This window comes from Bos javanicus, chromosome 22 (assembly GCF_032452875.1).
Source record: "Bos javanicus breed banteng chromosome 22, ARS-OSU_banteng_1.0, whole genome shotgun sequence".
In the NCBI taxonomy this organism is placed as follows: Eukaryota; Metazoa; Chordata; class Mammalia; order Artiodactyla; family Bovidae; genus Bos; species Bos javanicus.
The window spans coordinates 29,973,176-29,986,488 of NC_083889.1; the positions used below are offsets into that span (position 1 = coordinate 29,973,176).

At 39.9% G+C, this 13,313-nt stretch overlaps 1 protein-coding gene across 2 annotated transcripts in view; it reads left to right on the forward strand.

Moving 5' to 3' along the window:
• The window catches only part of EIF4E3 (eukaryotic translation initiation factor 4E family member 3), a 115,011-nt gene that overhangs the window by 30,454 nt on the left and 71,244 nt on the right, over window positions 1-13,313 (forward strand). Inside the window, exons 6-7 of one of the 2 annotated variants that reach the window (XM_061397391.1) lie at window positions 3,353-3,508; window positions 7,940-9,939. In XM_061397391.1, the coding sequence (XP_061253375.1) occupies window positions 3,353-3,508; window positions 7,940-7,986 (203 nt within the window). In that variant the 3' untranslated portion in view covers window positions 7,987-9,939. Of the gene's footprint in view, window positions 1-3,352; window positions 3,509-7,939; window positions 9,940-13,313 lie in introns of those variants that run through there. The other variant, XM_061397392.1, reaches the window with a different exon arrangement.

The window sequence follows — 13,313 nt, forward strand, 5'->3', positions numbered from 1 at the left end:
GGAAAAAAATTTTCTTAAATCGAAGTATGATTGGCATACAGCACTGTATTTGTCCCAGGAGAAAATGAAATTTGACATTGACTCCTAACACAATTGGTAGTAGGTTTCCTTTATCCATTCCAACCCTTCCAGAAGAGGCAGGTACGTTTGTTGTCTACTGAAGTTTGTAGTTAAGTTGGCACAATCCTTTCTGTCTCTCTCAATCCCTCGCCCTTGCTGTCTGTCCTTCTCTTCATTCCTCTACTCAGAATGAGCCATGAAGGGGAGGTGGGGCTGAATCACCATTAGTGCCTATGATCCCACAGCTGAGGCTAAAATGTCAAGTCTTCAGGACTTTACAGACCATTTTCAAATACTGAATGAGTTTCTGAGAGCCCTGTGAATACATTTCTGTTTTACATTTTTAAATCAAAGTATAGTTGATGTACAAAATGCGTAAGTTAACCTGTGCCCAACAAAGTCACAGAGTCACAGTTTCCTGAGGTTATATTCTCCCTCTATAGTCATTACAAAAGACTGACTATTCCCTAAGCTGCACAACAGCCCCGCAGCCTATTTTTCACCTCATAGTTTGTGCCGCTCAATTCCTTTCCCCCTTTTTATTTTGCTTTGTTTTTTTTGTCATGAAACCACTCAAAGAGGAAAATTGAATTGCTGGTTTACAAATCTGTTTTCTTCTTAGGTAGTTCTTTCTGAATGCTTCTGAGAGGTAACATTTAGAATAACATTTTACCTGTTCAGCTTTCAGTTACAGTTTCTTTTTAAGCTAATTGATATTGATTGATCTGCCCTCAGACTTCTTAAATGGTGCTGCCTTTGGGAACCCTCCTAGGCTAACCAGTTCCACGCAGGTTCCAGGTTTACCTCACTGACTGTTTCATCATTTCACTTTTGTTGTCCTTAATTGTTACACTTCTTTTTATTCACTGAAGACAGAACCTGGGTTAAGAGGAACCTGTCCTAAAAGTATAGGTCCCTTCTGTTTTAATAGGGGGTAGTTAGCAGCTTTACCATATGTAGCCAAAAAACTGTGTCTTCGTTGTAATTATAAACACATACATCCCTGGGAGAGGAATTTTTCTGTGTGAATTATTCCCATTTCCAGAATCAGGGAAAATAGTCTAAGTAGTAATAAATAGCCAGGATTGAGCAAAGGAGATGTATTGTTCTGTGGCTGACATCCGAACGAGAGCACTGTTAGCTATTAACCACTGGCTCCTCATTAACCCGCCTCCACCACTGCAGCAGGGCAGCTCGTGTCTCCGGGCCTCACTTCGCTCATTTGCATACAGTACGTCTCGTCGCGCTGCCAGTATCCTAGAATCGTCAGGGCCCCGCTGCTTGATGCTACTTGTGCATATTCCATACTGGCCGATGGATCTTCTTTTGCATACAGGCTGCAGCCTTCTTGTCATGCCCTTCTTAAAGTGCTGTGCCAGGAGGCTACACCAAGGGACCAAAAACCAGGCCACACTGAAACACTGGCAGTTCAGCCTTTCCAGCACCAATCCGTTCAGCACCCTTTGGTGTACCAATGGTGTAGAAATGGGCAAAACCAAAAGACGAGAAAATGCTAATCTTCTCCTGGCTAAACTTCATGACGATTCTTGACAGTGGTCAATATGGAAGCTTTCCTCTTTGCTTGCTGATTTTAAGTTCACATAAAATTTAACATTGAGCTCTAGCAAATATACTTTGAAGGTAAAAGGAAAAATAAGAAACTTGTACATAAGACACTTTTCTTGATTGGCTAAAGAGTTTCCATGGATGGCCATGATCAGGTACTGTTTACTTTGGGGGGGAATTTTTGTTGAATTGTGACATGTACACAGAGAAGGACACAGACTATACTGTGTGTAGTTTGATAAACATTCCCAAAGTAAACAAATCCCCATAACTGGCATCCACGTCAAGGAACAGAACGTCCATGGCCCTTGAGAATCTCGCCACACCCTGCCTCCCCGAAAGGTGGCCACCAGCCTGACTTCTGACACCTCCCACTGTTTTTGCCTGCTTTCACACATTTCTATACAGGGAATTATTTAGTATCACATCATACATATTTAGCCCAGAGTGAAATTTATTTTAAAAGGAGAGGGAAAGAGGGAATGAAGGCAAGACGGGAAGGACGGAGAAAAGAAAACAATTATTTTGCTGAAGATGAACCCCTCTAGTAATTGGACATGCCCTCATTTATAGTGTATCTAAGTGCTGGAACCTTTTAATCCTCAGAAGACACACAGAAAAACTGACAATGTAAATATTGAGGTGCACAGCCTTACCATAAACAAAGACACTTAGGCAAAATGTATTAACTGCAGCACAGTTTCATAACTTTGATAATGCTCATCATTCACATCTAACTCATTGATGCTGAGTGTGCAGGGGCAGAGGGGTGACCCTGTTTCAGTAATGTGCAGCCAACACGTAAATCTGGAGTCAACAGTCTTTACTCCTGTCATTTTGCTGCAAATTACTACATATAGAGTGGCTCCTTAGGACAGTACATAACCTTACTTATCCAGCCACCAATTCTCAAATACCTACAAAATAGCCCCAAATCTGTAATTCAGTCTTAAAAAAAAAGACCTACATTAATCAAAGTAGATAAATACTTTCCTGCCCGTTCACTGAAGTGCTGTAATAACAGAGCCACACTTAGGCGATATTTGCTCTTACTTTATACACAGTGCTAACAGATGGTCATTGATTCTCTAGCCCACAGTTAAAATGCCCAGACCAGAATGGGGTATGGCTAGGGAGAAGCAGGAGAGAGCTGGGAGGATTAACAGGACAGGAGCAGACAAGCAAACCACAGAAAGCAGAATGAGCAACTCAGAACACACAGTCTGGGTCCAGTTAGTGTTGGGGCCCAGAGTGCTAGCCACCCCAAGATCTCTGAATGGTTGGCAGGAAGTCAGGAGAAATACTTGCTGTTCTTAACAAGGACAAGCAAGCATCGAGGAACAGTTCATGTGAGTTCACTTGGCTTTCAGAGAGCCGAACATTATGCAACTTGTTTTAGAAAAAGTCTCATCAAAACAGAGTTCCAAATAGTCCAAGGCTTCGGTAACATGTTAAAAAGGGCAAATTACTTATCTGGAAAATTTGTTTGGCTGGGACACTCTGTTTATCTAAGTCCCTGGATAAATGTGATGGGACCGCTACAGCTTTAGCTCACTAAGTTGCTTTTGTCCAATGATTTTCCCTTAGTATTTATCACGAGTTCTCTCATGCCACTTTCTTTTGTTCATCTTCATAACCTACCAATAAAATGATAAAGGTTAAAAAGCCAACTCTGGAAGACTTGAAATGATCACTCATTTCTATTTTTCCCCTGCCTTCCCTTCAGATGATGAAGTAATAGGAGTTAGTGTCAGCGTCCGGGACCGAGAAGATGTTGTCCAAGTCTGGAATGTAAATGCCGCATTAGTCGGTGAAGCCACTGTTTTAGAAAAGATCTATGAACTCCTGCCCCACATATCTTTTAAAGCAGTATTTTATAAACGTAAGTGCTTCATTTCCAGTTACTACTTTCTAGCTTATTCTTTGATACTTTTAAAGACAGAAACTGTGTTGCCAAAGAGGTGAAGGGAGAGTCACTTGAAATTCTATGATCCACTAAATAATTCAATAAAATACATTTATGGGTCTAAAAAAACAGTTTAGCCTTAGAAATTAAAATGAGATTTTGTCATCTAAACACATGTATCATAAAAAAAGAGATACATTATTGTTTTTGTTATTTCAAAAATTTAAACCTAATCTCAGTCTTGTCATTCTTAGAAGAAATTGCCTTCTATTTGAAGCAACAATAACAAAAAAGTTATTATATGAGCTGGCAGGTAGATTTTCAATCATCCCTTCATAAACAGGGATTTATAATGTGTAACATCTGTATTTGTGGAGGAACTCATTCTGAGCACAGGCATGATTGAACGTTCTACTGAAATGCTAATACGTCCTCATTACGGATGACTGTGACACAGAAGAGAATGCACGCATAGTGGTGAAATGTTAACAGTATGAATAGGTGTGTGGACCCATTGTTTCCATCATGATTCATGTTCATTGCTTTTGTGTGCTCTTTAGAAAAAGTCATCTTTTTCATAATGAAAACAGCTTAGTGCTATTAAACCAATGTTTAGTAGATCAAACTGCAGGTTACAGTTTTAACAGTGAGTTAGAGGAAAGGATTGACAGCCCTGCAGACATATGATGAATTTCCTGTTTTCCCAAACTATTCCAAGAGTCAGTAACCCAATTTTTTTCAACCATGGTGTTTCATTGAATCTAAGGTGCCTTTGATGATAAATATTCTTTTAGTATTACTAAGAAAGAAAAATAAAAGGCTCCTAATTTAACTGTGACATGGTCTTAATTCCAGGGGTCTTCAAATGTGCAATGGGGAGGTGGGGGGGGAAGTGCATCTTAGAATGAATGAAATACACTCCATGGCCATTTTACTTTTCCCAACCCCTTATCAAAAAGAAGAAGAAAAAAAATCAAAATTTATTTTGTCAGTGTCTTACTATGGGATGAATCTAAGGCCTCCCTCTTAGGAATCATATAATGGCAAGCCATTTAGGTTGTAAGCTATGGGACAGATCTGCTGCTGCAGATATCCAGAAGGTGTTTAGCTTCTGAATTTTAAATGGAAGTTTATATAGAAGAGATAGAAGATGGCACTACACAAGTTGCTTAACTGATTGTGCAGCATGGAAATCACATGTTTGTAGATGCAATTTGGATTTCTTTAGTTCAGTTTAGTCGCTCAGTCATGCCCGACTCTTTGCGACCCCATGGACTACAGCACACCAGGATTCCTTAGGGGATGTTGGATTCCTCAGAGGACATTCATTGTATTTTCAACCCAGACATTAATTGAAAGGTCACCAAAGGGTCTTTTTTTTCTACTCCCTGAGACTAACTCCAGCAGAAACTCTCCGAAAGGAAGTGTTTCACTGCCGTTTATGAATGGAGCAAGTGCGAGCTTTACCGCCTTAGACCCAGCTCCCCTTATCACTTCAAAGAAGAGGAAAGTGATTTGGAATTGTGAAGTCAGGCACTCTGGATTTTCATCCCATTTCAACACCGTGACCTCAAGCAAGTCACATTCTCTCATCCTTTCACTTTCCCTTCTTAATATTGAGGAGGTTGGTCTTAAATGATCTCCAAGGTCCCTTCTGCTTCAAAATTCTATGATTAAATTTCTAGCTAACCTGCTGTCAGGTTGCAGCAGACTCAATGTGATAGAAGTGTTTAGGCCACAGAGGTAATTCGGCCATCAGCGGTTAGGCAAGTTTTTAGGGCAGTGGCAATAGCCAGGTAAGACAGTGCAAGGGTGAGTCATCGCTTCTCTGTTGCAATGACTGGGGAGCAGGGGGAGAAAAAGGCCAAACAGAGAAGGGGACGTGCAGCTCCCCGAACTGACTCTCTAAGTGTAGACACCATTGTGAAATTCGCGACTTAGGCTATGGGTCTTAGTAGAAATGCATATTTTAATAGTATAAATTATCATTCAAAAATTCAAAAATTATTCAAATTGGGATTGGAAAAAACAAGCAGTTCTCTTTATTTATATGAAGCAGGCAGTCCTTTACTCAGTAGAGTTATACACCATCCACTGCAGAATTGATTTGGAAAAAAGAAGTTTGGGCAGAAATGTTCTTCATAGCTGGGTGAAGAACAATGATCCGGTGAGCCAGATCACAAACAGCCAACTCCACGCCTTTCCTCTGTCTTGTTAAAGTAGGATCCTGGTGTTAGTATTTGGGAGCCACTTGAAGTGGTAGATTTTCTGTGAACAAAGAAACCTAATGAATTTGGGCCAGGCCTCCAGCCGGGTGGCTGAGAATCAGGCTGTTGATAAAAGTTATCTGTGCATTGGATACAGATCGGTCATTTGACTAAGAAACTGAAATGAAGAGAGACCTCCTCCCCCGCCACCCCCCAAATTCTGTTAGGTTCTTCAGAGCAGCTGAATGACAAATGTCTTCTGATGCGAGAATTGTTTAGAGCCAAGGTTGGCAAACTGCACTGTCAAACCAAATCTGCCACCTTCCCACCTGTTTTTGTATGGGCTGCAGCTGAGAATGGCTTTCACATTTTTCACTGCTTGGAAAAAAAATCAAAAGAAGAACTACATTTTGTAACATATGAACGTTCTATGAAATCCACATTTCATATACATATGTATATGTATATACAAAGCGTATTGGCACCTAGCAATGCCCATTTGCGTACATATCATCTGTGGCTGCTTTCATGTTACGAGGGCAGAGTTAATAGTTGAGACAGAGACCCTGTGACCCACAGAACCTAAGATGTGTATTCTCTGCCCTCTTCCAGAAAGAAGTTTGCTGATTCCTGGCTTTGAGCTTTTCTATATTTCCTTTCAGCCAAAGCTCACCTAAAGCCTGCAGAACTTTCTCTGTTTCTCAGAATGCGCCACCCCCCCCCCCCATTCTGAATGTTCTGTTCTGTCTCCATAACCCATCGGAATTGCACTGTCTCAACGGTGACTGCCCCAAGCTGTCCCTCACACTTAGGAGTAATAAAAATCTGCAGACAGTCCCTTTCTCCTGACTTAATCATTTGGTGCCCAGCGTCGCTAAGAGACCTGTGGCTTCCCACCTTGATCCAGCAATAACAATATATTTTATTGCAGAGCAAGCCATGTTTTCTTTAATGTCTATCCTTAAAGTCTTTTTTAAAAAGAGTAAAAAAAAGCATAAAAAGTGAAATATTTCTAAAGTTCTGCATATGAGAAATGTTCAGTTACGTCGGTTCAGATTCCTGGATGCTCATAGGAATTGGGCCAACCTGAGGTAGCTCTCAGAGCTATAAAGGGTGCCTCTCCCAGTGCCGCATCCAAGTGAAGACCGGGTTTAGGTGGACAACCAGGACAATCCTGAAGGGAAAATGATCCTATTCCCTGCCAAACCCTGACCCCACACTAATCTGAAGAATCTAGTTTATCTGAAAAATACAGACTTAGGAGAGGTAAAATGGGCCAGCCCATGTCTGCCTTCCCAGGACTCCCTTCCGAGCAGGGAAGAGTTGCGGGGACAAAGCATGGGGAATCCTGAGTGGCCCTTGGCTGTGTTTGACCTGTCATAGTAACTTTTCCTCTTGAGAGAAGAGGATCCACCCTCGCTTCATGATAATGGTTGAACCAGGTTTGGGAAATAGAATTTTAAACTTGGCCTTTTGCCTTGGAGGACATAGTCTATATTTCACAGGCTTCCTAGTTCCCACTTCTAGTTTATAAAAATGTAAGTCTTTGGAAAATATTGTTGGTCACATCATTTTTTATTCTAGAGTTCCTATTTGTAATTAGTCATTTTGCAAGCCAGACCCGTAGGGCTGGGGAAAAAAAAAAGGAAAAAACAAAAACCATGACTGGGAAAAACAAAAGACCCATCCGTTTACTCAAACTTCATTCCCCCACAGAGAGTGTTTAGAGGTGGGGGAGGACCTGCGAGAATTGCTACCCCCTTGTGTTGTTCTCTCTGTTTTGTTTCACTTTTTGTTTGGTTTGGTTTTTCAAGATAGGTTTGTGAATGGCCCTGTCTGGGTTCTGTGAGGCACCCCCAGCCCCAGCCCAGCATCCTACGGGGGCCCAGTTTTCCCTGCAGCGTTTGCTCAGAGCCCGGCATATCCTCCTCATCAGCTTGTCAGGATTACTCATCCTCCCCGGCCCAGCAAGAAGAAACAGGCAGCGTGCCCATTGCTTGTTTATTCCCTGTTTTAATTCTCATTATTACGTTTCTCAGGAAATGCACGCCTTAGCTAACAGTTACTGGCACACAAAGGTGTTTGAGTTCTTGCCAACATTTGGGGAGACTGAATGAGATGCCTTAGAGAAGGGTTGCCCCATCCTTTGCTTAAAGTTTTCTTTCCTTTTTTTCTTTTTTGTTTTTTTTCTGTCCTTTAGCCCATGAAGAGCATCATGCTTTTGAAGGTGGACGTGGAAAACACTAATTGCACTCTGTAAAGAATTCTTTGTCCTTTGCTGATTGGTTTTGGAAACGGTCTTAACAGGAGGGAGAGTGAAGAGGAGACCTGCCGGAGCCCGATGCTGGTTCATTTAGAGTGGGTTTCTGCCCCTGCAGATTGAGCAATTAGGACTCAAAGTGGCAGGTGGGGTGGGGGGGAGATTGTGTGGGTTTTTACTGTCACATTACTTGCTTTTCTTTCTTTTTATTTTTGGCTTTATGAATTCTCTGTTCTTTTCTCTCCAGTTTTTTTTTTTCTTTTAAATTCCTCATTAAGTCTAATTATTGTTTTCTATACTCCCCTTTCATTGAGGCACAAGAAATCGGTTTCCCTTTAAGTAGCTGTGCTGTACCTAGTTAATGAGAATATGCATAATCGTGACAATACTGCTTTTGAAAACCACACTGTCCTCCAAGGAACACTAGCTTGGTGAAACCTGTCTTTTGATTATTTGTTGTGACACATTCCTACATACTCTGCACTGGGCATTGTTTTTTTTTTCTATCCCAGGGAAAAGAAAAACCTTACTTAATCTGATTTTGCACTGACAGCACCCACATCTTTTATTTTTCCTTTTTAATAATTTTTTTTGTTAGAAATGAAAGGAAAATAATAGTTGGGTTGCCAAACATGAAAACTATAATCACAGTTGAGTTATCAAGATATATGTCAAACTGTAAATCTTTGGACCTTCTGTGGAAGTACTGTCCAACCAGAATTTCAATTTGGCCTTTTCAAAAGAAGGCTTAGAGTGGTAGCAAAGGATTTGTCTCAGTAGGAAACCTTGTAATTTCTGATTTAAAGAGAAGGTGATATTTTAATTGTTTGAACTAACCTTCTTCTGAATTTTGGGTGTGTGTACCCATTTAGGGCTCTCCAAATCAATTCAGACACATTTTGTTAAATGATCCCATTTTCCTGCTCATGTTGTGTGTCGTTTCCAATAATCAATCATCCTCTAGCCTGGGCAACTTTCCCCTGCCTTTTTCATTTAGGAGCAGAAGTTAAATCTCATTTCCAAGATGAATGTGAACATTCATAAAGTTGAACTCTGAATGCATTTTGTTGACATTAATTTTTGGAGTTGTTGAGATACATCGTATTATGTTACCAAATAAATACCAGTTTTAATAGAAGGAAATGACCCCCTCTGGAACACTCAGAATGTTCTGATTTCCCTCCCAGCACTCTGCCAGGCCTCCTCCTCATCTACCTGAAAACGGCAGGGCCATTTAGAAAGGCTGCCTCTGGCCAGCATTTTTTTTTGGAGTCAGGGGAGCTAGGGCATGCTTATACATCTCACAGAAGGGCAGTGAACTCCGAATTTCCTTTCACCCAGGATTTTTAATTCCTCTTGCATTATTGACCAGCAGAGAGGCGGGGCTTCTTCCAACCCCCAGCCTAAGTTTGTAAATAAAATTCTCCATTCAAACACTTTAAAGGACTTCAAACAACATCTCTTTACAATCATTGTACCCTTCACTTGCATTACTAACCACATCAACCATAATAAAAAAATGATCATGGCTTTTTTTTTAATGCTTTGTTTATAAACTTGAGTTTCTCCAGTGATTTCAAAATGAGGTATAAGTATATCAGACCCATTTTCAAAAGCCTGGAACTTGTTCATTTTAAATATTGTACCAACATCCAACTTGTTTTTAAATTATTGATCAAGAATTGAAAAAAATATTCTGGGCATGAGTTTAAATTCTCTTTTATAATATAAGTATTTTTTCTGATAGATTAGAAGAAAGGATATAATTGACTTATCTTCTTTATGATTGTCATATATATTTCCTTAAGTAAATGGATTATGAAGTATTTTTATTTTTGAACTTTATTTAAGGCATTGTGATGACATGTTCAAGTTTTGCATGTATGTAGCTTTTGAAGAAAAACAAATAAAATAAAAGGAACAGGAATGTTAGGCTCCCATTAATGTTTTCTAGTTTCTATTGTTTATGATCATGAAACATGGCTTAACACACAAAGTAGATTTTTCTGTCCCAGAGAACTTGTGGAACTCTTTCTGACTCTGGAAAATACCAACCGTGAGAAGGATTTAATTTGCCTAAGTTAAGAACCTATCATCTAAATTACTCTGAGAGAGGATTTTGTCAGATTTTGCTTTGGAAATTGTTTTAATTGAATATTTAGTTCATAAGGGACAGTGTATGAACTAAGCTGATTTAATCAGTTTAAAAACCTCTCATTACCTTTTTGGATTAAAGAAGCTAATACTCTTTTGAGGTACAAGGAACTGTCTTGTGGGGCATGTGACTTTTGTGTTAGGGTAGTGTCCCCTCCTTGGCCGAGGCCGGGGAGAATGGGCAGTCCCAGCAGAAGCCCGGTGTCTTTCTGCCAAATCTTTGCAGGTGTAGCCTGGACTCTGTGTAGAGTCACCCACAGTCCCTCCTGTTCAACTGAGGACGGATCATACCTGTTGAAAGTAATTTGTCTGTATTTTGGTTTTCTTTTGTAAGTGCTTTCTGAATGCTGACTTACTCCATTTTGATATTTCCTCCTCCCTCCTCCACCTTTTCCACATTTCTAAAGTGAGGGTATAGTTTACAGAGAACATGTCCATTTAATATCATGTACCTATTAAATTCAGGATGTAGTTGACGGAGAAAAATATGGAAAGGAAAACAGTTCCTGTAAACTTTGAGTTTAACTTGACTCTGATCTTCTCCACTCTCTTGAATTTAGCTGATATCTACATCCTACATACAGTCACAAGACTTTATACTTGAAAGAAACTTTTGGGTATTATCAGGTCCATTTGACATAATGTATAATCTACCAACAGAGATTGTCTTTTGTGAAAGGACAGGGGACTAGCCAGTGTGATGCAGCTGAGCATTGAAGTCTGAGGGCTAAATCCCAGTCCAAGTTTCCTTAAACAGGGAACACCCTCTAACCCCAAAGCAAGTCACCCTAATCATGCACTAAATATCTGATCCAATCTGGACACTGATAGACACGTACATAATCAGACGCCCTTTTATAAACAGCTCTCATTCTCTCCTGAAGCAGCGTCACGGTGTGGCGTTGTAAAATAACTTCATTATTCCGGGAGGTGGGGCTTTGCTATAAGATGCCCAACTCCAAGGGGATCCCAACTTCTGTGCTTACATGAAACTGACAACATCCAGATCGATCACACGGTGGCGCTGCCTTCCAGCCGACGGTCCTGGCTCAGCAGCATAGTGTATCCGGCTCTGTTTGTGTAATTACGTTAAGATTCTACTGCCTATTGCTCTTGTGGTTTTATAAAACTTTGATGAGATGCTACCAGTAGAGGTTTAGTTCCCCTACACCTAATAAAACTGTGTCAACGATAAAACACTCCGGATGTGGTATAAAAAACTCTCAAATTTTAGGCTCTCATTGAGCCTTTGAGCAGTTAGGAAGAGAAGGAATGAAATAAACCAACCTATAAGAAATACCAGAAATATTTCATCATATTGGGCAAATATTGTGTCCAAGGGGAGAGGTGCAATTAGAGTTGGATTCTTTCGTCTGTGTTCGCTTTCTAAATTTGAACCTCCCCTTAAAAGTGTAAGTCTGCTGTTCACCTTTCCTGTATCGATGTTTCTATCACATTCCACTCACTACAAATGAAAGTAGAGGACTGCCTGTAGATGGTTTATTTCCTAATGGAGGATATTCAGACTGATTACAAGAGAGTTCGGTGACTCAGGATTGTAAATGCCTGGAGAACTGCCTCAACTGCAGAGAGGAGTCGGAAGGTGAGGAGGAAAAGGTTAGGTATGGGAGTGCAGTGAAAAACCCCTAGGAACTCATCTGTGTAGCAATTAGGGTGGGCCATTCCTCTACATTTCCCACGAGGAGAAAAGCCCAAATAGATGACACACATTTCACACATCTGATAATACTGCTCTCTTTTTGTTTTCTGTTTTTACGTATGCGTCAAAATCTAACAGCACTTCTTATTTAGGTTAACCCATTGAGGCTCAAAGTCACTGTCTTGTAGATCTTGCTGATGCAACTGACTCTTCAAAGAAAACTCACAGACTCTTAGAATTTTAGGGTGGAAGGGACCTTTGAGATCATCTATCAGGGCTTCCTGTCCCTTAGCTTGTAGAAGAATTACTGGGGTGCTTCCTTTCTTGACCCCAAACCTAAGAGTTTCTGAGTCAGATACCTGCCTTTTTAGCAAGTGCCCCGGTAGTTCTAGTCTGGGTAGTCCTTAGACCCCCACTTTATGAATCCCTCATTATATCCAATCCCTAGATATGACAAACGAGGAGAGCATCCTACCCCCTACCCCCCAAGCTCTCTCAGGTGACCTGATTCAATTGGATAATACCAACAACCTTCTGAAACCTGGAGAAAGCCATTATTACTTAGACTTGAAAAGATGATGCTCGTAAATAAGAACTTTATGGCTAGCACCACAAGTAGTAATAAGTAGCCCATCTCCGGAAGTCCATAATATAAAACCTTTAGTACAGAGTGGTAGGCTTTTCTCTTTTCTAAATACCATTTCAGCCTGTTAAGAAAAAAGAAATTAATGTTCAGAAAAAGTAGTTACCCCATATGTGCAGTAACTACTTTTCTATAATGTCTTATGGCATCTGGGGTTCAGCATCATTGAACAAGATTAAATGAACGTTATAGAGCTATAAAATTGCATGTAAAATAACGCAAAACTGTTCGAATGACTATCAAAGAAGCCCATGAATGAATTTCCACTAAAATTAATTGTCATTCCTAGACATGGCTTAGCAAAGCTGTTACTAAACTGGAAGGATTCTTTGATACATAAGAGTATGAAATAAAAAATCAAGTAAGTGTTCCTTAAACCATGTTAATGATAAGTGAAAGTCATCAAGAAGTCAGTATTATTTTGTTCATCATTGCTACTACAATTGAGAGTCCCATTGTATATGTGTGTGTGTTTTGAATGTACCTTACTAGAATATCCAATAAAATAGCCTTTTGGATATTCTATGGTGTCCTTCAGAAATCATGAGGTTGAAGAAATCTGTCTTACATGTTTTTGTTTTGGTTGTTTCCTGAAAAAGGTGATCGACTCATTTAACAAAGTGCATGATTTCTTCATGACAGTTTCAACTTCTCATGTTGAAGTCAGACAATTTTTCTGAAACTTTTATTTTGGAAGTGTTTGAGGTTTACTAACCTGGCAACTTTACATGAGAGAAACAAGAATGAGGTAAATAGGAGCATTTCTGAGTTTTGTGTAGAACTTTTTTTTTAACATACAAAGAATTGACTTTTAAAAAGGTTTAGCAGGTAGAAATTTTATTTTTAGCAATTTATAT